The 21,619-nt window shown below is 52.7% G+C and overlaps 1 protein-coding gene across 6 annotated transcripts in view; it reads left to right on the plus strand.

Moving 5' to 3' along the window:
• The window catches only part of DNM1 (dynamin 1), a 44,959-nt gene that overhangs the window by 6,474 nt on the left and 16,866 nt on the right, over window positions 1–21,619 (plus strand). For 5 of the 6 annotated variants that reach the window (XM_049711613.1, XM_033427092.2, XM_033427094.2 and 2 more), the window contains exons 2-11: window positions 8,884–8,957; window positions 9,172–9,321; window positions 9,693–9,896; window positions 10,182–10,280; window positions 10,384–10,544; window positions 11,581–11,723; window positions 11,857–11,992; window positions 12,185–12,252; window positions 13,382–13,520; window positions 20,744–20,830. In XM_049711613.1, the coding sequence (XP_049567570.1) occupies window positions 8,884–8,957; window positions 9,172–9,321; window positions 9,693–9,896; window positions 10,182–10,280; window positions 10,384–10,544; window positions 11,581–11,723; window positions 11,857–11,992; window positions 12,185–12,252; window positions 13,382–13,520; window positions 20,744–20,830 (1,261 nt within the window). Of the gene's footprint in view, window positions 1–8,883; window positions 8,958–9,171; window positions 9,322–9,692; window positions 9,897–10,181; window positions 10,281–10,383; window positions 10,545–11,580; window positions 11,724–11,856; window positions 11,993–12,184; window positions 12,253–13,381; window positions 13,521–15,120; window positions 15,260–20,743; window positions 20,831–21,619 lie in introns of all 6 variants that reach the window. The other variant, XM_033427093.2, reaches the window with a different exon arrangement.

Raw genomic sequence — 21,619 nt, forward strand, 5'->3', positions numbered from 1 at the left:
TGGCTAGGGAATATGAACTGTTTGCAGCAGTCAGCTCTAGCAACTTGGAATTACTACAGGCAACAGGAAAAAGAGGAATATTGGCCTTGGAAGGTGTTTGAGACAGTCACCTAAATGGCATCTTCCCAGTGCCCTGGCCAGAGGCCCCGGGATCAGCTCCCCCCTCCTCTCTCATCCTCTGCATCCATTCAGTCTACAAGCCCTGTGTATTCTGCCCCAGTCCACCCCGCTCTCTCTACCTTGGCCACCACCACCTTTGCCTTAGCACCTGGGGCATCTGCCTCTCTTGCCATTCTCCATCTGACAGCACAGAACTCTCTATGGCTTCCCAATCTGATCCCCTCTGCTTGAAGCCCTCCTTAGCCCCCCTGCCCTCCAACCAGAGCCCTAGCTCCTGAGTTGGGACCCTGAGGCCTGCCTTACCCAGCCTGGATTCTCCTCCAGCTGCTCCCTGCTGGGCCACGTGGGTATCTTGCAGTTCATGGGGAAATGGGCCATCCCTCTCTCTCACTCTCCTGAGTGCCGTTGCGTGTGCTGTTCTCTCTTCCGGGAAGGCTCTTCACCACACCTCTGTCTTCTTCCTTCACTGGCTCAACCTCCAAGGCTCACATCAGCCAACACCTCCTCCAGGATGCCTTCCCTGATACCCTCCAGCCCCTGACCTCCGTGTGTATGGTAGGGCTCAGTTTTTCCAGAATGAGGGACCATAGAGGGAGAAAGAGGCCCATGGCCTTGGGCTGAGAGCGAGTTCCAACCAGGGTTACTATGAACATTTTACCTGTTTGTTACTGCGTCACTCTTTTATCACTGGTCTTAGCACAGGGAAACAAGGCCACCAGCCAGGACGGGGAGAAACATCTCAGCAGGTGAATGCAATGCTCTCTAGCACACACAGGCACCTAGCCCATGATGGGCACTCAGGTGGCTCATGGCATCACCAATGGGCACTCTGTTAGATGTTAGATCTTTCTACAGCCAGGATCTCAAGGCATCCCCTCAACAACCCTAGGAGGGAGCTGCTGGATTGTGTCCCATTTCACTGATGAGGAAACTGAGGTTAGGAGCAGGGAAATAATTTAGTGGTGGAGCTGAGATTCCTTCACAGCAAGCTGCTGGTGATAAGAAATAAGGATCCAGATGTAGCTCTGTATTGAGCGACTTGGGAAAAGTTTGTGCTGAGCTGTTAGGCAAGCAGAGCCACTACCCAAGTGTGGCTCAGAGCCCCGGGCACAAGTGGGCACGTGAGGGGCACCTGACTTCATCTCTCTGAGCCTCAGTTTCTTCCCCTTTAAGTTGGGGAAACTGGACATGCCAACCTCACACAGCCATTCGAGAATCAAACGAGAGGATGCAGATTTCTTAAACAGCTTTATCAAGGTATAATTTACATGCCATAAAATTCACCCATTTTTAGTGCACACTTCAATGATTTTTAGCATATTTACAGACTTGTGCAACCATCATCACAATCTAATTTTAGAACACTTCCATCACCCCCAAAAGAAACCTCGTGATGATGCAGATTTCAAAGCCCCCGGCAGAGTCCTTGGCCAGCAGTCAACAATGCATCAGTGTTTGCCATGACTATTATTATAAATGATAAAATGTTTACAATGGTGAGCCCCAGGTGTTGCGGTGTTGGTTGCTTTTTATTTTTTCAACATTTTATTTATTTATTTATTTTTCTGACTCAATAGCTGGAAACAGCAATTTCTTTTTTTTTTTGAATTTTTGAATTTTATTTTATTTATTTTTTATACAGCAGGTTCTTATTAGTTATCCATTTTATGCATATTAGTGTATATATGTCAATCCCAATCTCCCAATTCATCCCACCACTACCACCACCCACCCCCGCCGCTTTCCCCACTTGGTGTCCATACGTTTGTTCTCTACATCTGTGTCTCTATTTCTGCCCTGCAAACCGGTTCATCTATACCATTTTTCTAGGTTCCACATATATGTGTTAATATATGCTATTTGTTTTTCTCTTTCTGACTTACTTCACTTGTATGACAGTCTCTAGATCCATCCACGTCTCTACAAGTGACCCAATTTCGTTCCTTTTTATGGCTGAGTAATATTCCATTGTATATATGTGCCACATCTTCTTTATCCATTCGTCTGTCGATGGGCATTTAGGTTGCTTCCATGACCTGGCTATTGTAAATAGTGCTTCAATGAACATTGGGGTGCATGTGTCTTTTTGAATTATGGTTTTCTCTGGGTATATGCCCAGTAGTGGGATTGCTGGATCATATGGTAATTCTATTTTTAGTTTTATAAGGAACCTCCATACTGTTCTCCATAGTGGCTGTATCAATTTACATTCCCACCAACAGTGCAAGAGGGTTCCCTTTTCTCCACACCCTCTCCAGCATTTATTGTTTGTAGATTTTTCGATGATGCCCATTCTGTTGTGAGGTGATACCTCACTGTAGTTTTGATTTGCATTTCTCTAATAATTAGTGATGTTCAGCAGCTTTTCATGTGCTTCTTGGCCATCTCAACATTTTATTTTGTGAAAAAAAATTTTCAATTTTATTTTAATTTTTTATTTTTTAAATTTATTTTTATTGGAGTATAGTTGATTTACAATGTTGTGTTAGTTTCTGCCGTACAGCAAAGTGAGTTAGTTATACATATACATGTATCCACTCTTTTTTTAGATTCTATTCCCATATAGGTCATTACAGAGTACTGAGTAAAGTTCCCTGTGCTATACAATAGGTTCTTATTAGTTATCTATTTTATATATAGTAGTCGAAAGTTTTTTTAAAGGGAGAACATATGATTTTTTAAGGTACAGGCAAAAGAGAAATTGATTTTCATTTTGAGAGTATAAAGTCATCAACACTTGAAGGAAAGGAAAGAGGAAAGAAGGGAGGGAGGCAGGAAGGAAAGAAGCAAAGAAGAAATGTAGGAAGGATGGAAGGATAAGGTGGAAGGAAAGATCACAGATTTTCTTTTTTTAATTAATTAATTTATGTTTAACATTTTTTTTAAATTTATTTTACTTATTTATTTAGGCTGCGTTGGGTCTTTGTTGCTGCGCTCGAGCTTTCTCTAGTTGCGGTGAGCGGGGGCTACTCTTCGTTGTGGTGCACAGGCTTCTCATTGCAGTGGCCTCTTGTTGCAGAGCATGGGCTCTAGGTGCCCGGGCTTCAGGAGTTGTGGCTCACGGGCTCTGGAGCACAGGCTCAGTAGTTGTGGCGCACGGGTTTAGTTGCTCCACGGCATGTGGGATCTTACTGGACCAGGGCTCGAACCCGTGTCCCCTGCATTGGCAGGCGGATTCTTAACCACTGCGCCACCAGGGAAGCCCCACAGATTTTCTTTAATAGAGAAAATGGATGTTGTGGAGAGAGCACCGGGCTTGGAGTCCAGAGCCCTGGGCACCAGTCCTACCTTGTCGCCAACTTGCACTGTGAACTTGGGCAACACTCTTCCCCTTTTTATGCCTCAATTTCCACATCTGTGCAATGAGGGCGATGGTGGGAAAACTGTAGGAGCTTCATCAAATCATTCTTTTGGTCGACAGGGGTGTCCAGAGTGCCCACTCAGTGCCAGGCTCCGAGCTGGGTGCTGGGAATACGGTGGTAAACAGGACCAGCCCTGTTTACTGGACATCAGAATATCAGGGGAAGCTAAGGCCAGGGCTGCCCTAAAATGTTCAAACCTCAGCTGGAAATTCATGGGCTGTGCAACGAAGTGGGCCGGCCTGGGACCTCCTGGGGCAGCAGGAACAGAGCAGGACTTGTTGCCTGGCCTCACCTCCTCCCCACTGTGTTTCTTGGCCCATCCACTCCCTCACCTCCACCCTGGATCCCTGTTTCAGAGGGCATCTCACAGCCTGCCTGGCCCGCTTGCCTTCCACCTCCAAGGCAAGGTTTGGCAGGAAATATCCTAGCCTCCGTCCACTCTTCCGGCCAGCCCCCAGGAGACCCACCTTCCAACTCCCTCCCTGCTGCATCAGTTGGTGACATGGTTGTGGGAGCCCAGCCTGTGTTCTCAGATTGCTCAACAAGTTATATTTATAATCAATGCTACCATTTATTCAGGCATTAATTTATATAAGCCTCACAGAAACCCATTTTACTGATAAGGAAACTGAGGCTCAGAGAGGCCTGGTCATTTGTCCATAGCCACACAGCTCCTAAGTGGCAGCTCTGACATCCAACGCCTGGCCCGTCTGACATCAGAGCCCAGGAAACAAGAGACTTATAAGGATGACTGCCGCTGGGTACACGCCAGACCAAGCATGCTACTTTCTGCTGTTGTTTACATTCAGCAGGACCCGGAAACCAGGGTTCCAGAGCAATAGTCCCGGATCTCGGACACCAGAGTAGGGGTGGGGTCACTTCAGCCCTTTGGTGTCATTTCTCCAGGCCCCTCTGGGGTGACAGTGCCAATTCAGACGGGGAGTATGTAGTGCCTGGAGGTCGTGAGACGTGTTTATTTCATCCTCCCTGTGCTTCAGGTTTGAAGGTACTTCTGCAGATGGCAAGGCAAGGCCTCCCCGGGAAACCACCATCTGTCCAGGATGAGTGGGAGGGGCTGGCCTGTCACCATCCACCCCTCCCACATGTCACTCGAGGCTGGTGGGCCCGGCACACTTTTCTCTGGGCACCTGTTCTGTCCTCCCTCAGGCTAACCAGGAGCTGGGTGGGAGGTGCAGGGGGGGCTCTGGCTGGAAACCAGATCAGGCCCGAATCCCCAGTGGGGAGGCACCAAGGTACACTTTAACAGAGGGCGTGGGGCAGCCCTTCCGGTTGAAAGGCAGGAGCTGTGGAGCCGCTCAGCCGTGCTCGCTCCTACCAGTGTCGCCTGAGCCCCTGCTGTAGCCCAGCCTGTGCCCAGCGTGGGAATCCAACAGGGAGCAAGGCGCTCAGTCTGGACATGGGAACCAGCCGGTGCCTGTCACTGCCTGTCCAGGCATGTGGGGCCGGAGAGCCGGCCTCCCGGTCCTGGTCCCATCTCGGCCACCTCTCCTACCTCTCCCATTGCTGTGTGGCCTCACAGCTCCCTGCCCTTCTGTGGGCCTCTGTTCCACCCTCTGGATAATGACAGGGGAGTGGGATGTTCTCTGAAAACTGCACCTCCTTGATGTCCATCGTGTCCATCCAACATTCTGTGGTCAGAATCCCAAGATCCAATTCAGTGCCCGAAGGAGGTGAGGCAGAGGGCTCTTCAGGATCTTGGATTCCTTGCTGAAATCTGGGGAGCCTCCGAGGGAAGAGACCGAGGACGGGAGGACCTCCTTGACAGGCCCCTGCGACTGCTGAGCCCTACTCTGTACCAGGCATGCGCTAAGCTCTTTGGTGAAAGGGCTCCAGGGCTCCTCCCGCAGCCATGTGTGGCAGTGTACGATGCCCGGCTTAGATCATGTGCTTTACAGCTGAGGCCCCTGAGGCCCAGAGCATGAAGCAACTTGCCCCGGGGGCACCAGGCCGGGGAATGGCCAAGGCAGGATTCGAACCCAGGGCCTCTGCCTGGCACTGGCTCCTCACCACTGAGCCAGTGATCCTTAAACTTGACAGGAACATGAAAATCATATGGGGATCGTGTTTAAAATCCAGATTCCCTCCTCCCCTCCCCTGCCCCCCCCCACCCCGCCCCGAGATTCTAACCCAGCCTGTCCAAGGAATGTGCATTTGAACAGGCTGCCTGGGGAACTCTGACACAGACTGTGTGAGGGCCTCCCTTTGAGAACCTGGGCCAGGGCCAAGATGGGGCCCCTCCCCACCTGGGCACCCCATCCCCACCCTGGCCCTGGGAGATCCTGGTCTGAGGAGGCGCTCTTCTCCCACACATGGCCCTGTGCTCTAATCTCAGCTTCCCATAAGCTGCTTGTCCTTTAAGTAGCCCTGGGAGGCAGCAACTCGGAGCAGGCTGGCGCAGACCCTCGACCACCCCTCCAGCTGGGCCCTGGGCTCCCCACACCCTCTATGGGGCACCTCAGGGACCTCCACCCCTCTGGCCTGCCAGGGCCAAGTGGGCCCATCGGTGTGGGGGGCGGAGGGGTGCTCTCAGGGAAGAGCTCCAGGGAAGGTTCATGTCTCTGCATGGGGAGGGGGCTCTCTGTGGGGAGTCCCATCCTTCCCAAACCCTCCTGCAGTTTCCATGGCAACTACTGTTGCCATGGTACTGCTGGGTGAGGAGCTGGTGGGGAAGAAGGTAGACCCCAGGCCCCCAGGCCCACCCCAGCCTCTGTGAGTATAGATGTCTTACCTCCACAGCCCTGAGGGATCCCAAGTACTAGGGGGTCACCCCTGCAAAGGCATCAGCGGATAAAGGATGGGAGAGACAGAGACAGGAAGCTCCCACCCTGCTCGCTTCCCCCTGCCCCCAGTTAATCACCTCCCTCTCTGTGCTGCCTGGTGCACCTCCATTCCAGCACATGTCACATTGCATTGCATTATCTGTTTACTTCTGTCTCTCCCACCATGCTGTGAGCTCCTCGGGGTGGGAACTGTCTGACTCATCTCCTCCCATCCCCAGGGCCCAGCACAGAGCCTGGCACAGAGCAGCTGCTCCCAAATATATTCTAGACTGAATTTAATTGAATTACATAAAAAGCCAAGTCTGGCTCCTCAGGTTTCGAGGGCAGCAGAGTTTGATGGGAAAGTTCGCAGGCTCTGGAGTCCAACAGCACCAGGATTGAATCCCAGCTCTGCCATTCCTAATTGGGTGAACTTGGCCAAGTCACTTCACCTTTCTGAGCCTCAGTTGCCTCATCTGGAAAATGATCATTTCCATATGAGAGCACTTTTGGAGGACTTGGGAATTCAGTGCCCATTTATTAAGGACGTCTTGTGTGCTAAGCCTTGTGCTGAGCCATGGGATACAGCGACAGACGGAAAGAGGCAAGCCCACCCTTCTGAAGCTCAGAGTCTTGCACAAATGAAAAGCATTTGCCTGGCACCTAGAAATGATGGATAAATGCAGGATTTATCATTCTCCTTCCCCATAAGGTGGCTGACTCTTCCCAATTAGCCTCTGCTCTCCCCAGAGGTGGGGCAAGGTGAGAACAGGGGATGAAAGAGGCCTCCCCAGGGCCCCCAGATGAGGCCTTGAACCCAGAAACCTGGGCCTACTCTGTTGTCCCCAAACCCTCTGCCCCAAACCTGCTTTGTGAGTCCGGGTCAGGCTCTGGGCTGAGGGCAGGGGATCCATGTTCATGATCTGGCTGTGTCCCAGCCCTATAGGATATTTCTTTTTTTAAAAATTATTTATTTATTTATTTTTGGCTGTGTTTGGTCTTCGTTGCTGCACGTGGGCTTTCTCTAGTTGCAGCGAGCGGAGGCTACTCTTCGTTGTGGCACGCGGGCTTCTCATTGCAGTGGCTTCTCTTGTTGTGGAGCACGGTCTCTAGGTGCACGGGCTTCAGTAGTTGTGGCTCGCGGGCTCTAGAGCACAGGCTCAGCAGTTGTGGCACACGGGCTTAGTGGCTCCGTGGCATGTGAGATCTTCCCAGACCAGGGCTCAGACCCGTGTCCCCTGCATTGGCAGGCGGATTCTTAACCACTGCGCCACCAGGGAAGTCCCCCTTATAGGATCTTGAGTGTATCCTTTCCCCTCCCTGGGCCTCCATGTGCCTCTCCATGAATGAGGTGACTGGCCAGATCTCTGTGGTCCCTCAAGCTCTGGCCTCCTCCCCCCTTTCCTGAGTCCTGGGAATCCCATAACTGTGATCCCAAGAGCCTGATCCCTGGAGAGGCCTCCACCCTCCTTCTTGTGCTGGCCTGGGTGGGGCCGTGGTTGTGTGGGTGGGGAGATGAGAAGAGCTGACAGGACAGAGAGAAGTGTCACCCTCAAGAGTTAGCTGAAAGGACTGCTGAAGTTGACACAGCAGATGTCTGAGGAATAGACATCAGGTCTAGGGGCATGAGGTGAATTTGGGACGTCTCAGTCCAGTCCTTCAAAGGGAACTGGGGGGCTTCCCTGGTGGCGCAGTGGTTGAGAGTCCGCCTGCCGATGCAGGGGACGCGGGTTCGTGCTCCGGTCGGGGAAGAGCCCACATGCCGCGGAGCGGCTGGGCCCATGAGCCATGGCCGCTGAGCCTGCGCGTCCGGAGCCTGTGCTCCGCAACGGGAGAGGACACAACAGTGAGAAGCCCGCGTACCGCAAAAAAAAAAAAAAAAGAGCTGGGTCTTCAGGGAGTTGAAGGGCAGAAAGCTTTCACCAGAGAGTCAAACAGATCTGTGCCCAGGGTCTGGTAGATACTGGCTGGGCAACCTGAATGTCTCTGAGCCTCAGTTTCCTTGTCTGTAAAATGGGGATAATAACAGTATCTTCCTCATGAGGCTATTGTGTGGAGTCCAGGAGATATTGCCCACGTAAAAGCCTGGCATGCAGTAGGTACTTAAGGAGCATGAGTTCTTTTCCTTGCCTCCTCCTTCCCCCCATCCCCCTCATCCTCAACCCCAACCAGATGGGGCCAGGGAAGGGGAAGTGAGATGCTGCCTTTCCCCACAGCGGAAGGGGGGGAGGAGGTGCAACTCCGTTTCCTTGGCATCCACTCTGTGGCCACTGGACGCTTGGGCACATGGGGTGGGGCACCCCATGCCTCAGTTTCTCCTGAGTTGAATGGCAGTGGCTGGGTTGGGGCAGGGACTTCCTGTTGGCTCAGAATTAACACAGGGAAGACCTGAGAGAGGTCTGGGGGCCAGTTCAGAAGCACAAATTCTGTGACCCAGAGGATTTGGGGGTGATCTGTTACATCTTTCTCAGCTGCCCTCTTCCCATAGTGAAGCCCTTAGGCTAAGGTGTGGCAGGGAACTTTGGGCAAGCTTTGGGGCTCCCAGTGGCAGGACAAGTGCCCCTGGGACAGAGGGAGCCTCCTCAGACCTTGCCCCTCTTCTCACCCCCAACTCACTGCAGGGACTTCCTGCCCCGAGGATCTGGCATTGTCACCCGACGCCCCCTGGTCCTGCAGCTGGTCAATGCTACCACAGGTATGGGCTTCCCCTCTTTGGGCCTCATTCCCCATCCGAACAGCAGGGATAAAAATGCGTAACAGAGAGGTGGCTTTGCGTGGGGGGAGGGAGAAGAAGGCAACGTTTTGTGTGTTTGTGTGTGGGGGGGTCTTTTCCCAGCGGAAGATGGGACCCAGGTGGGTGCCGGCTATTATGATGCTTACTCGCCCTTGCCCCCCTCCTTCTGGGGCAGAATATGCCGAGTTCCTGCACTGCAAGGGGAAGAAATTCACCGACTTCGAGGAGGTGCGCCTGGAGATTGAGGCTGAGACCGACCGGGTGACTGGCACTAACAAGGGCATCTCTCCGGTGCCCATCAACCTCCGCGTCTACTCGCCGCACGGTGAGGAGACCTGGCCCTGGCCCCGCCCCCAGCCTCTTGGCTCCGTCTCTGAGCCCCGCCCCTTGGGAACCATCTTATTGGCCCCGCCCCTTAGCTGGCACCTCCTCAAGGGCTTCACTCCTCCTGTAGACTCCGCCCCCACAGCGACTCCTCCTCTGCGCGTCCTACCCCAGTCCCACACTGCCACGGCTCCGCCCACCCCTGGCCACGCCTCTAACAGGCCTCCGTTTAGCCCTTCGCGTTTCCCTAGCCCCACCCACCTACGGCCACGCTCCCAAACAGATCCTCTTTAAGCCCGGCCCTGTTCCTTAATCCGCCCGCCCCCGGCCACGCCCCTCGCCTTGAACACGCCTTCTCGCCGCCCTGTCCAGTGCTGAACCTGACCTTAGTGGACCTGCCCGGAATGACCAAGGTCCCAGTGGGGGACCAACCTCCCGACATCGAGTTCCAGATCCGGGACATGCTTATGCAGTTCGTCACCAAGGAGAATTGCCTCATCTTGGCCGTGTCCCCAGCCAACTCCGACCTGGCCAACTCTGATGCCCTCAAGGTCGCCAAGGAGGTGGACCCCCAGGGTAGGTTTTCACAGGTAGCCGATGCGCAAGGCCCTGGGGGTCTATTCACAGCGTAAGGGGGAGCCACTGGAGGGTCTAAGCGAATAGGGGTGGGATCAGATTTATGCCTTTAAAAATCATTTTGGCTACTGTGGAGAATGAATGAGGTGGGGAGAGCAGAGGCAGGCAGTGGGTAAGGGAGGGAGTGGGCTGGGAGATGGGGGAGTGGGGTGGGATTGGGAGTGCCTGGGGTCGCCTGTGTGAGGGCAAGTGCAGGTGTAGACAACCCTCTCCTGCCACCCCCAGGTCAGCGCACCATCGGGGTCATCACTAAGCTGGACCTGATGGACGAGGGCACAGATGCCCGTGATGTTCTGGAGAACAAGCTGCTCCCGCTGCGCAGAGGTCGGCAGGCCACACACCTGACCCACCCCCACTGCCCCTCCTCGTAACACCGCCCCCCACCCCCCACAAGGCTGGTTGCCCCTGACCCCCACCCCATCCACAGGCTACATTGGAGTGGTGAACCGGAGCCAGAAGGACATCGATGGGAAGAAGGATATCACGGCTGCCTTGGCCGCTGAACGCAAGTTCTTCCTCTCCCACCCTTCCTACCGCCACTTGGCTGACCGCATGGGCACGCCCTACCTGCAGAAGGTCCTTAACCAGGTAGGGGCTCCTTAACCAGGTAGGGGCTCAGGCCAGGATGAGGCCTCAAGAAACCAGCGTAACAGAATCATTTAAGCGTATTTTGTGAGGGTTGCCCACTGTCCCACAGTGAGGTAGCACCAGAGCTTTGCTGACCATTCCCTGTCCAAGGCCAGGAAGGGGAGCCCTAGGAACGCCCCAGAATGGAGAGAAGTCCAAGACCTTGTGTGGACGGTGGCATTGACAAGGGCTTGGGCTTGGGGGCTAGGATTGGAGTATGGTTGGCTAAAGACCTTTGCTCCTTCTGAAATGGGGAGAGGCTGATCTGCGGAGGGGGTGAACCCAGGGGCTTCCCTAGGATGTTTCTCCATCTGGAATGGGGCTTCCAGAATTACTGAGGGGTGTGTGTGTGTATGTGTATTGACAGTAGGAAGGCAGTGTGGCATGGGACAAAACTGGGGTCTCTGGAGGCCACATACCTGGGTTCTAGTCTCAGCTTTGTCACTCACCCACCAAGACTCTCCAGCTCTCTGAGCCTCTATTTCTGCATCTGTAAAATGGTGATAATGGAGATGAAACCTGTTTCTTAGGGTCATTCTGCAGTTCAGGGAGATGCTGCGTGTGGAGACCTAACCAGAGTGAGCCTCAGAACTTGAGAATTACCTCAAGGGAGGCCTTAAACCCAAAGGGCACAAGGGGGCAGTCTTCCAGCCATCACTGCCCCTGATTCATTTCATCTGGCTCTTGTGGTGTCTAAAACTATTAAATTAGTCAAGATCAGGCAATTTCAGATAAAAATCTAGATTTCTGGCTTCTACTGAAAATGGAGTTATTGACTCATTCATTCAATTAATACACCTCTGTGAGCACCTACTGTGTGCCAGTCCCTGCCCTCAGGCAGCTTTCATTCTGGTGGGCAGGACAGCAGTGGGCAGGGCTGTGGCTCTGCACCTCACCACATCCACATGGGCCCCAGACATCCTGGCCCCTGCTTGGTCCTGTGGGCATTCTGGGTCTGTGACCATGGCCTTAACCCTTTCCTCGCCCCCACCGCCAGCAACTGACAAACCACATCCGGGACACGCTGCCAGGGCTGCGGAACAAGCTTCAGAGCCAGCTGCTGTCCATTGAGAAGGAGGTGGAGGAGTACAAGAACTTCCGCCCTGATGACCCAGCGCGCAAGACCAAGGCTCTGCTGCAGTGAGGCCCTCCCCAACTCCTGACTCCCCATCATGGGGCTGCCACTCCCCGCAGCCTCTCAGCACAGGGCTCTCGCAGGGCTCCCTGCCCGAGGTGGCTGCTGCCCCCTCAGGTCATACCACTCTCTCCCCAGGATGGTCCAGCAATTTGCTGTAGACTTTGAGAAGCGCATTGAGGGCTCAGGGGACCAGATCGATACCTATGAACTGTCGGGGGGAGCCCGCATCAACCGGATCTTCCATGAGCGCTTCCCCTTTGAACTGGTCAAGGTAGGCAGACCCCCCAGGGGCAGGAGGGCTCAGGACTACCCTCCCACCCACCTACCTAAGACTCTCTCATGCGTACATGTGCTGACCCCACTAGAGGCCCTGATGCCCAGCTCTGGGAGTGAGGTGGACCCTGTTTGACCCCCCAGGTAGCAGAACAGGCCCTGACCAGCCATCTCTTTGTCTCCTACACAGATGGAGTTTGACGAGAAGGAACTCCGAAGGGAGATCAGCTATGCCATCAAGAATATACATGGCATTAGGCACGTATTGGGACCGGGGAGGGGAGCTGAACCCTGCAAGGCAGGAGGGGTCTAGTGCAGAGACAGAGGGAGTGATGGAGTGAGCCTCCCTGAGGAAGGACCAAGAGCCCTACCTAGTCCCCAATCTCCTCAACCGTGACTTTCTGGCTCCCAGCTTGGACAGGCTCTGGATAGGGGAGGTGGATGGGAGACCCAGGCCATCCCCCTACCTGCAGCCTGCTACCCTCCTTTGCTTGTCCCTGGGAGCGGCCCGGAGGCTAGAACAGTGGGGTAGAGCCCGAGACACAGGTGGCTGGGGAAGCACCCTTCGGGCTTGGGCCCCCTGCCCATCCCCAGGGTAGGACAGCTCCCCCCAGTGCTATCCAGAACAAAGCTGCCCAAACCACTGGGTAGGGCCTGGGCTGGTGCATCAGGTGTTAGTCTGTGAAACTTTTATGATGGGATGAGGCCTCTCAACCCTCCAGACCCTGCCACAGTCCCATTAGCCCGAAGTTGGCCCCATTCCACCCCACTTCCCTCCTGCTAGCCAGCCCCAAGGCCTGTGGAGCCGGGACAAAGGCTGGAAAATAGACTGTTCCTAAAAAGCTTCGCCCCGCTCCAGGGACCCAGATCGACACTGTCCGTTCAACAAGAAAACTTAAAGCACCTGCTATGTGCCAGGCAGTGAACAAGACTGAAATGTCACTGCTTTCATGCAGGTTCAGTTCCAAGGTTTGGCATGGAATTTACAGACTGCATTGGCTAAGGCACAGAAAAGAAAAAAAAATCTCTTTCCTAGTCTTAAAATAAAATGCTTTATTCCCAGAAAGGCTCTTAAAGAAAACCCAGTTTGACAGTTTTCAAACCATTTCTAGCCATAGAACATTTTGTATGAGCAGAATCTGAAGACAAAGCAGGACAAATGCAACAGTTATAAGCAGACCTTGTCTTGCCCTAAAGAGCTTCGATTGAAAGGCCTTCATCAGAATCCCTCCTGCCCATTTTACAGATGGGGACACTGAAGTCCAGACAGGGGTAGTGGGAGGACCCCGAGGGCAGAGCTCAGGGGGGCGGGGCGGGGCCCTGGCCTGGTGCTCCTGGCAGGAGCCGGTCTGTGACACCGTGCCCTTCTTCCGCTCCGGGCGTTCAGAACGGGGCTCTTTACCCCAGACATGGCCTTTGAGACCATTGTGAAAAAGCAGGTGAAGAAGATCCGAGAACCGTGTCTCAAGTGTGTGGACATGGTTATCTCGGAGCTAATCAGCACCGTTAGACAGTGCACCAAGAAGGTAACCAGCTGCCCGGCCAGCCCCTGCCTCTGCCCCGCCCTGCTCTGCTGCCAGGCGCTCCTTCCCCACCTCCCCCAGTGCCTCCTGGTAGCATGTACAGACCTCAGCGGGGTGGGGGGGGCAGGCCACCACAGTCCAGGAGAGGGGGACTCTCTGAGGGGGCCTCACCCAGCCCCGGCCCCCAGACCAGGGGAACCAAGGGATTAGACATTGGAAAGACAGGTATGATGGTGGTAATTTTGCCCTGAGAGCCCACCAAGAGCTGCCCCAGCTCAGGGAGAAGAGGGGACCCTGAGCCCCCTCCCTGCTCTCGGAGATGGGGTCATCTTTGGGGGCTCCAGGGAGGGGTCTTGGGGAAGTCTTGTCCCTGGAGACAGATGAAGTACAGGACCTTCTTGGGTGCTGCCCTAGGGGCCTGGAACACCAGAGGGATTCAGAGGACCCAGGTCAAGCAGGTACCCTGACTCCCCACTGTCCTTCATCTTCCCCATCTCACGCCATCCTCACTCAGGACCCTCACTCAGGACCTTCCCCGTCCCTTCCATCCACATCCAGCCTTCCAGGGACAGAGCCCCCTCTGCTATGTCATTTGAGCCTCACAGAACCACTCAAGGAGGGCACGGCAGGGAAGGGAGGATGGCGCCCACTTCACAGCAGGAAAACTGAGGCTCGGGAGATCAAGTGACTTGCCCGAGGACTTGAGCTAGGAGGTGGCAGAGCTGTTACTTGGAGCCAAGGCTTTGGACTCCAAGTCCAGTGCCCCAGACTCCCTTCCTTTCCCCTCCCCACTGCTGCCCTGGCCCCTCTCTATCACCATCTCCACTCTTTCTGTCTTTCCTCTTCTCTCTCTCTGTCTTTCCAAACTGAGCTCCTCCAGACTCCTTAGGAGGAGAGGCAAAGGATGCCCCTTGAGGAGAAAGGGAAGGGCAGGAGTAGAGCAGGGAGCTGGAGAATGGCGATCAGGCAGCTACACAGCAACTCCAGGAGGCATCATCTGCCCCGTAGTCTATGGAAATGGAGCCCCCTGGAGTTGTGCAGTGCACAGCCTGGGCAGCTGAATGCAACAACCTTGGTGGAGAATAGGGAATGGTGCTGGGCTTTGGAGTCGGGATGAAGCGAATACAGGAGGTTCTGGGAAACCTAGAATTGAACAGAATGTGGGTGGGTGGGTGTGGCCTGGGTCAGCTCCTCAGCAGGATGGCATAGGAAAAGGACAAAGAGAGAGAGGCAGGCTCGGCGTAGCTGAAGAGTGGGGGAGAGGAGGGAGGCAAGCCCTGGGGAGAGAATATGAACTCAGTAAGTGCCCTTGGACGGGGCAGGGGCTTGGTCCCTCAGACCCCTCCCACACCCTCAGAGCCCTGGGGGTTGCTTGGCAGCAGCTGGGAGGTGCCGATCCAGGTGGGCAGGAGGGCCAGGTCCCACGCTCACATTGTCTTCTCTTCTGTCTCTCTTGCTCTGTGTCGGTGTCTCTCTCTTCCCTCGTGTCCGTGCCATCCTCCACCCCGGCCCCTGGCTCTGCTCGGCTTTCACTGCCCCCCTTCTGCTCGCCCGCCCACCCCGGCTGCTCCCGCCCTGCTCCCCTCCTCCTCCCCGGGTGCAGGACAGGCCTCTTCACGCCTGACCTCGCTTTTGAAGCCACAGTGAAAAAGCAGGTGCAGAAGCTTAAAGAGCCCAGTATCAAGTGTGTGGATATGGTAGTCAGTGAGCTCACAGCCACCATCAGAAAGTGTAGCGAAAAGGTATGATGGCCGCCCGGGAGGGGCTGGGCCTGGCCACCCCTTCCTCATGGCCAGGGCCTCCCGTGGGCAAGAGCCAACTGCTGAGCAAGCCCGGCAGCCTCTCAGCCACCCAGGTGGACCCAGACGCCCAGGCCGGCCCGGCTGATTCCTGGCCCCAAGGTCTCATGCCGGCTTCTAACCCCGGGTCTACTGTACTCATGATTCCTTCAGGCCCCCACCTCTCCCAGAAGACTTTGCTCTAACCCAAGCATCCTCAATGGCCGCTTTGATGGTGATGATGATAAGGAAATGGCCGCTGTTTATTGAGCACCTACTGTGTGCCAAGCACTAGGCTAAGTGCCTGCCCTTGTCATCTGACTTAATCCTTTTAACAACCCTAAGCAGTGAGTAGTCTTATCCCCATTTTACAGATGACAAAACTGAGTCTCAGAAAAGAACAGCAGGGTGGGATTCAGATTTAGGGAGGCTGAGGGAAGAGATCTGGGATCAGGGCCTCCTGGGGCAGGGGAGCTATCCCAGCCCCTCAAAACCAATTTGCCTAAAAGCATATTGGGTTACTCACTTTACTGTAATCCATACATGTTTGACAGGGTCAGCCTCTTTTGAGTCGTCCGTGACCTTTTAGATGGCTTTTTCCTATTTGTCTACTTTGGGGCATTTTGGGGACTTTTCGCCAGATCATCTAAAGCAGTGCTTCCCAGGGGCCTGCATGAGCCCAGCCTCACTTGTATTTGCAAAAGCTCCCTACACTGGGAGATGGGGGAACATCTGCCTTAACTTCATGTTTTAAATAAGTATCACGGTTTTTGTGGCTCATATATAATTAGTCCTGTGCGCCCCTTACACAATCCTATCTCACTTTTGCCAAATGGGGATAGATTAAGCAAATTAGCATCCACTCAGTGCCTGATCCAGGTGGAATCAAATCTGGGCTGGACTTTCCCTTGCATAGTATATATCATGATATCTAAATCATGGTCCCACTGCATCATGAATACTAAGCAATGCAATCTTAACTTTTGTTAAACTAAAAAATACCGAGTTTATTTTAAGCTGCCTCAAATCTCTTTACAAAAGAACACAAAATATATCTAAATTTTTAAAAATTTTGGGTTTTCATTTTGAAAGGAACACACTCTCAATTAGAGAAAATTTGGAAAATGCCCAAGAGTGAAAAGGAGGCAACAACACTCCCTTTCCAAGAGCCACACTGAGATTTTTGTACATTTCCTGCAAATACACTCCTTTTTTTAAAAAATGAAATTATCGGTATTGATTTTGTTCTGATCATACATGATTGTTATCAAAATATTCAAACTGCACAGAGAAAGCAAAAGTCCCTATAAGCTCACAGCCCTAGAGATAAAGACTGCTAGCAGCACACCCTTCCTAACTAATGACAAATATACACCGGTTTTAACCTAAAAGGGATCACACTGACCACACTGATAGTGAACTCTTCTTTTTTACTGAGCAATGTGGAGTGGAATCCTTGTAGTAGCTACGTAAAGATCATGCCCTTGAACAGCTGAATTGTATTCCACTGTAGAAATATGACATGATTTATGTATTCAATATCCTATTGACAGACATTTAGGTTGTTTCCACTTTTTCTTTTCTTTTACAAACAGTGCTGCAGTGAATAGCCTTATAAATATATTTGTAGTACTTATCCTGTCATTTCTTTAGAGCAAATTTCTAGCATAGAATTGCCTAGTCAGTGGATGTGAGCACTCACAGTTTTGGTAACTTCTGCAAGATTTGCTCTCCAAAGAGTTTTCACCAATTTATTCCTCCAAACTCTTTTTTCTATACATAGGTTTATTTACTTTGTTAGGTATTTACACTGTGAATATATTAGTATTCTGCTTTTTCTCTTAATAACATACATTTTGGTGGGTGTTATTACATAGTCTATGTGAACATTTTTTTAAATAAATTTATTTATTTATTTATTTATTTATTTAATTTTTGGCTGCGTTGGGTCTTCGTTGCTGCGTGCAGGCTTTCTCTAGTTGCGGCGAGCAGAGGCTACTCTCCGTTGCAGTGCGCGGGCTTCTCATTGCAGTGGCTTCTCTTGTTGCGGATCACGGGTTCTAGGCACGCACCCTTCAGTAGTTGCAGTGCATGGGCTCAGTAGTTGTGGCTCACCGGCTCTAGAGCACAGGCTCAGTAGTTGTGGCGCATGGGCTTAGTTGCTCCGCGGCATGTGGGATCTTCCGGGACCAGGGCTCGAACCCGTGTCGCCTGCATTGGCAGGTGGATTCTTAACCACTGGCCCACCAGGGAAGTCCCTATGTGAACATTTTTAATGATTGCATAATATTCTATTGAATAGATTTATCACGGTTTACTTAACCATTTTCCTATTGGTGAACACTGAAACAGTCTCTAGTTTTTCAATATTATAAATACCCTGGCAATGGACATCTTTGTGTATAAAGAATTTTATTTTTCTTTCTCTAGGATTATTTCCTTAGGATAGATTCCTAGAAGACTGATTACTAGATATAAACATTTAAAAACTGTGGAACACTTTGCTGAATTGCCTTCCAAAAAAGCACTAATTAGGGTAAATGGTAATATTTTGGAAACAACCCAGATGTCCATCAAGAGGAGATTGACTATGGTATCACACAGACAATGAAAGACTATAGTTGTTAAAAGGGCAAGGGATATTTATTTCCATTCACGTGTCCTTCCACAATGTACTGTGGGGGGAAAAGCAGGTTTCGGAGACGAACGTATAGAATTTGGGGGGGAAAGTAATATATATAAATGATAAATATATATAATATAATAATCTACATAAGTGATAAAATTCCAAAGGCATAGTTACTAACCATTATTTTAAGAAGGCAAAGAACACAGGAATTTTTTCATTTCTACTTCACAAACTTTTGTCATATTCAGATTTCTTACAGTGAGTCAGTAAATTTTTGTAAGGAGAAAAATTGATCAACAAAAACTTTAGAAAGGAAAGCTTATAAATTATTTCTTTAAAAAATTGCCTTTTAATTGATTTAATGCATAGTAGTTTTTTGTTTACATAGCAAAATTCACCCATCTTCCTCTTTTTTTTTCCCTCCCCAAATCTTCTAAATTTAGCAAGCCACCCCTGCTGATTATTCCTAGCCCTGCTGGGATTAGAGTTTCATCTCTGGATGAAATCTGGAGTTTAATGTCCAGCACAGGGTGTGCTTCTCAGTCCTCTCAACAACCCTAAGAGGGAAGGTGCCATTATTACCTCATTTCACACATGGAGAAACTGAGGCTCAGAGGGGTCCAAGCACTTTCCCAAGGAAGGTCAGCAGGGTAGGGGGCTGGCTTTGAACCCAGAGCCATGGTGGCTCCAGGGTCTGCATTCCTGACCACTAAACAGTGGGCTCCAGGCTGACTGCCCCACTTAGCCAAGACCTGAGAGAGAAAAGTTCCATTTTAAAAACTGGCTGAAAGTTCTGGAAATGCTCAGAGGCAGCCAGAATGGAAAAAGATGCTCAAAGGGAACAGAACTTCTCAAAGGGGCTGAGGCTGCCCTGTCATTTGTGACACATGGAAAACTTGACAAATGTAATATCCAGGCCGTTAGTGGGAGAACTGGTCATGCTCTTTGGCAAATTGCTCCCTCCTCCTCCCTCCTTGCCCCTCCCGCGACGCCACCCAGGGAGGGAGCACTTGGGACCATCTCAGAGGAGGCTTTGCTGCTGGCCGTGACTCGGTCCCAAATCTACCCCAACTCGGGGATCGTGAGAAGGAGTGATGGCCTATCCCTGAGCCTCTCGGTGCAGAAGGGTCCACTGGGTCCCTCCAGCCAGTGCTGTTTCTAAGCCCCGCCTCTCAGGCTGCCTCTCTTCCAGGTCCCCTGAGCTTGGCCACATGAGCCACACCCTTGGCAGAGCCACGGAACAGTCAGGGGGGAGTGGGGAGGATGTGGCATCTCTCAAGTCTGCCTCTCCTGGGCTGGCATCCAGGGCGCTGCTCTCTCCCCCATCCTCCTGCCTCTCCTGATGCCCCCCACCCCATCCCCTTGGCCTCCATCTTGCCCTCAGAATCACTACCTGTGACCCAGGCACGCTAACCTCCAGCTCTCTTCCCACATAGGGGGATCCACCTGCGGGGCCTGACCCAGGATAGGAAGAGGGACAAGGTGTGGGTCTAGTTTGCCCAGCCTGGGCCCCTCCATGGCAGAGGAGGAAGTCCCCTTGGATAGACTCCCACCATCAGCAGCTCAGCGAGTCCCCCTCTCCAAGGAGCTGCCGGTTCATGAGCCAGAGGGCAGAGGAGCCCATGTCTGCTCACCCTGGCAAGGAGGGCAAAGACTTCCATCCTTCATTCATTCCCTCATTCTTTCAACGTGCCCTCTTTGGGCACTGGCAGTGTGCCCAGCCCTGGGCCCTACCTTCAGGGCAATTACAGTCCAGTTTGGGGAGGGAAGTGGGGTGGAGAGGGATGGGGCACATGGAGGTGGTCACAGTAGGCTCTCTGGAAGACACGATATTCAACAGAGTCCTGAAGAAGGAGTCAACCTGGGTTTTGTCCAGAGCCTGGCTGAGCTGAAGGCAGAGTCCACAGGCAGGGGGGAAGGGTTTGGAGCAACTTCCCTTTGGCCTCAGTTGATAAAAACTGCGGGGGGTGGGGGGTGGGTAGAAGGGTGCTGCTGAGCTGCTACCCCCAGAGGAGTGGGGTAGAGACAGGCTGGCCGGCCAGCTCTGAGCCAGGCAGATGTGTCGGGTTAGCGGTGCCGGGACAGGGCATGCAAAGGGAGGCAAAGCCGGGTGGATTCGACCAAGAGGGCCCCCGCAGGGTACTGCTCATGCTGCTGGCACTCCCACTCCGCATGCCCACCCCACCCCCAATGCCCTCGCATGCCTGTGCCTCCTGCATGTCCTTTGTGTAGCTGCTGGTCTTCCCCTGCTCCCCTCCCCCAGCTCTGACAAGGAGCCTGTCCCCAGCCTGACTCAGGAGGCCACCTGGCACCTCGGGCCCTGCCCTCCCCAGATTCTCCCTGGATCGTAATCTGCGGGCTGTTACCTGCCTGATTCCCCACCTGACTGTGCCTCCAAGCCTTTGAGGAGGCAAGGGGTAGCCCTGAGGATCAGTGAAAGTTTGGGGCGCTAACAGCGCCCCAAACAGAGGCCTCAATCGAATAGGTCTTTTTCCAAGATGGCTGCCACCAAGATGGCGGCCGAGGACCAGGCTGATTCCCAAGGCATTTGTGCTCATGGGAACTGCCGGCCCCCGTGAAGTTGCCCAGGTAGGCTAGTGAAGAGGGCCCGGGACTGGGAAGACCCTTGACTTGCCATTTGGAACCCACAATTGGGGGAAAGGGGTGGCTGTGGCTTGGTGCCATCAGCTTCCTGGGCCCCCAGGTGTGGGGCATTCTGTGTGTCCCTCCCACCCCACGGCCCTGGATTCTGGTGGGGTTTGGGTGCCCCCTACCCGTGCCCCCAGTGTACGTGGCTCTCTCCCCTGCCCCCACCCCAGCTCCAGCAGTACCCCCGGCTGCGGGAGGAGATGGAGCGCATCGTGACCACCCACATCCGGGAGCGCGAGGGCCGCACCAAGGAGCAGGTGAGCCCACGCACCACCCCCTCTTCCCTCACCTTTCACTCCTGCCCTTGGGCTCACCTCCTTCTTCCCACTTTGTCTCTTCTGTCTCAGTCTCTCTTATACTTTCTCTCCTTGTATTAACTTTCTGCTTCTCTCTTGCTCTCTTTTTTGTTGTGAGAAAATATATACATAACATAAATTTTACTATTTTAACCGCTTTAAATTGTGCAGTTCAGTGGTGTTAAGTACATTCAGATTGCCATGCAACCATCACCACCAACCATCTTCAGAACTTTTCATCTTCCTAAAATGAAACTCTGTCCCCCTTAAACAGTGACTCCTAGGGACTTCCCTGGTGGTCCAGTGGTTAAGACTCCACGCTCCCAATGCAGGGGGTGCGGGTTCAATCCTGGTTGGGGAACGAAGATCCCACATGCCCCACAGTGCAGCCAAAAACAAACCAAAAAAAATGACACCCATTCCCCCTTCCTCCCAGCCCCTCGCAACCACCATTCTCCTTTCTGTTTCTATGAAGTTGATGACTCTAGGTACCTCATATAAGTGGAAGCATACATTTGTCCTTCTGTTTCTGGCTAACTTCACTTAGCATAATGTTCGCAAGCTTCATCCACGTTGTAGCACATGTCAGAATATCTTTCCTTTTTAAGGCTGAATAATATTCCATTGTATGAATAGACCACATTTTGTTTATCTGTTTTTTCCCACTTTTGGGCTATGGTGAATAATGCTGCTATGAACACAGGTGCACAAATATCTCTTTGAGAGCTTGCTTTTAAATCTTTAGGGTAT

The sequence above is a fragment of the Orcinus orca genome, chromosome 6 (assembly GCF_937001465.1).
Source record: "Orcinus orca chromosome 6, mOrcOrc1.1, whole genome shotgun sequence".
Taxonomy (NCBI): Eukaryota; Metazoa; Chordata; class Mammalia; order Artiodactyla; family Delphinidae; genus Orcinus; species Orcinus orca.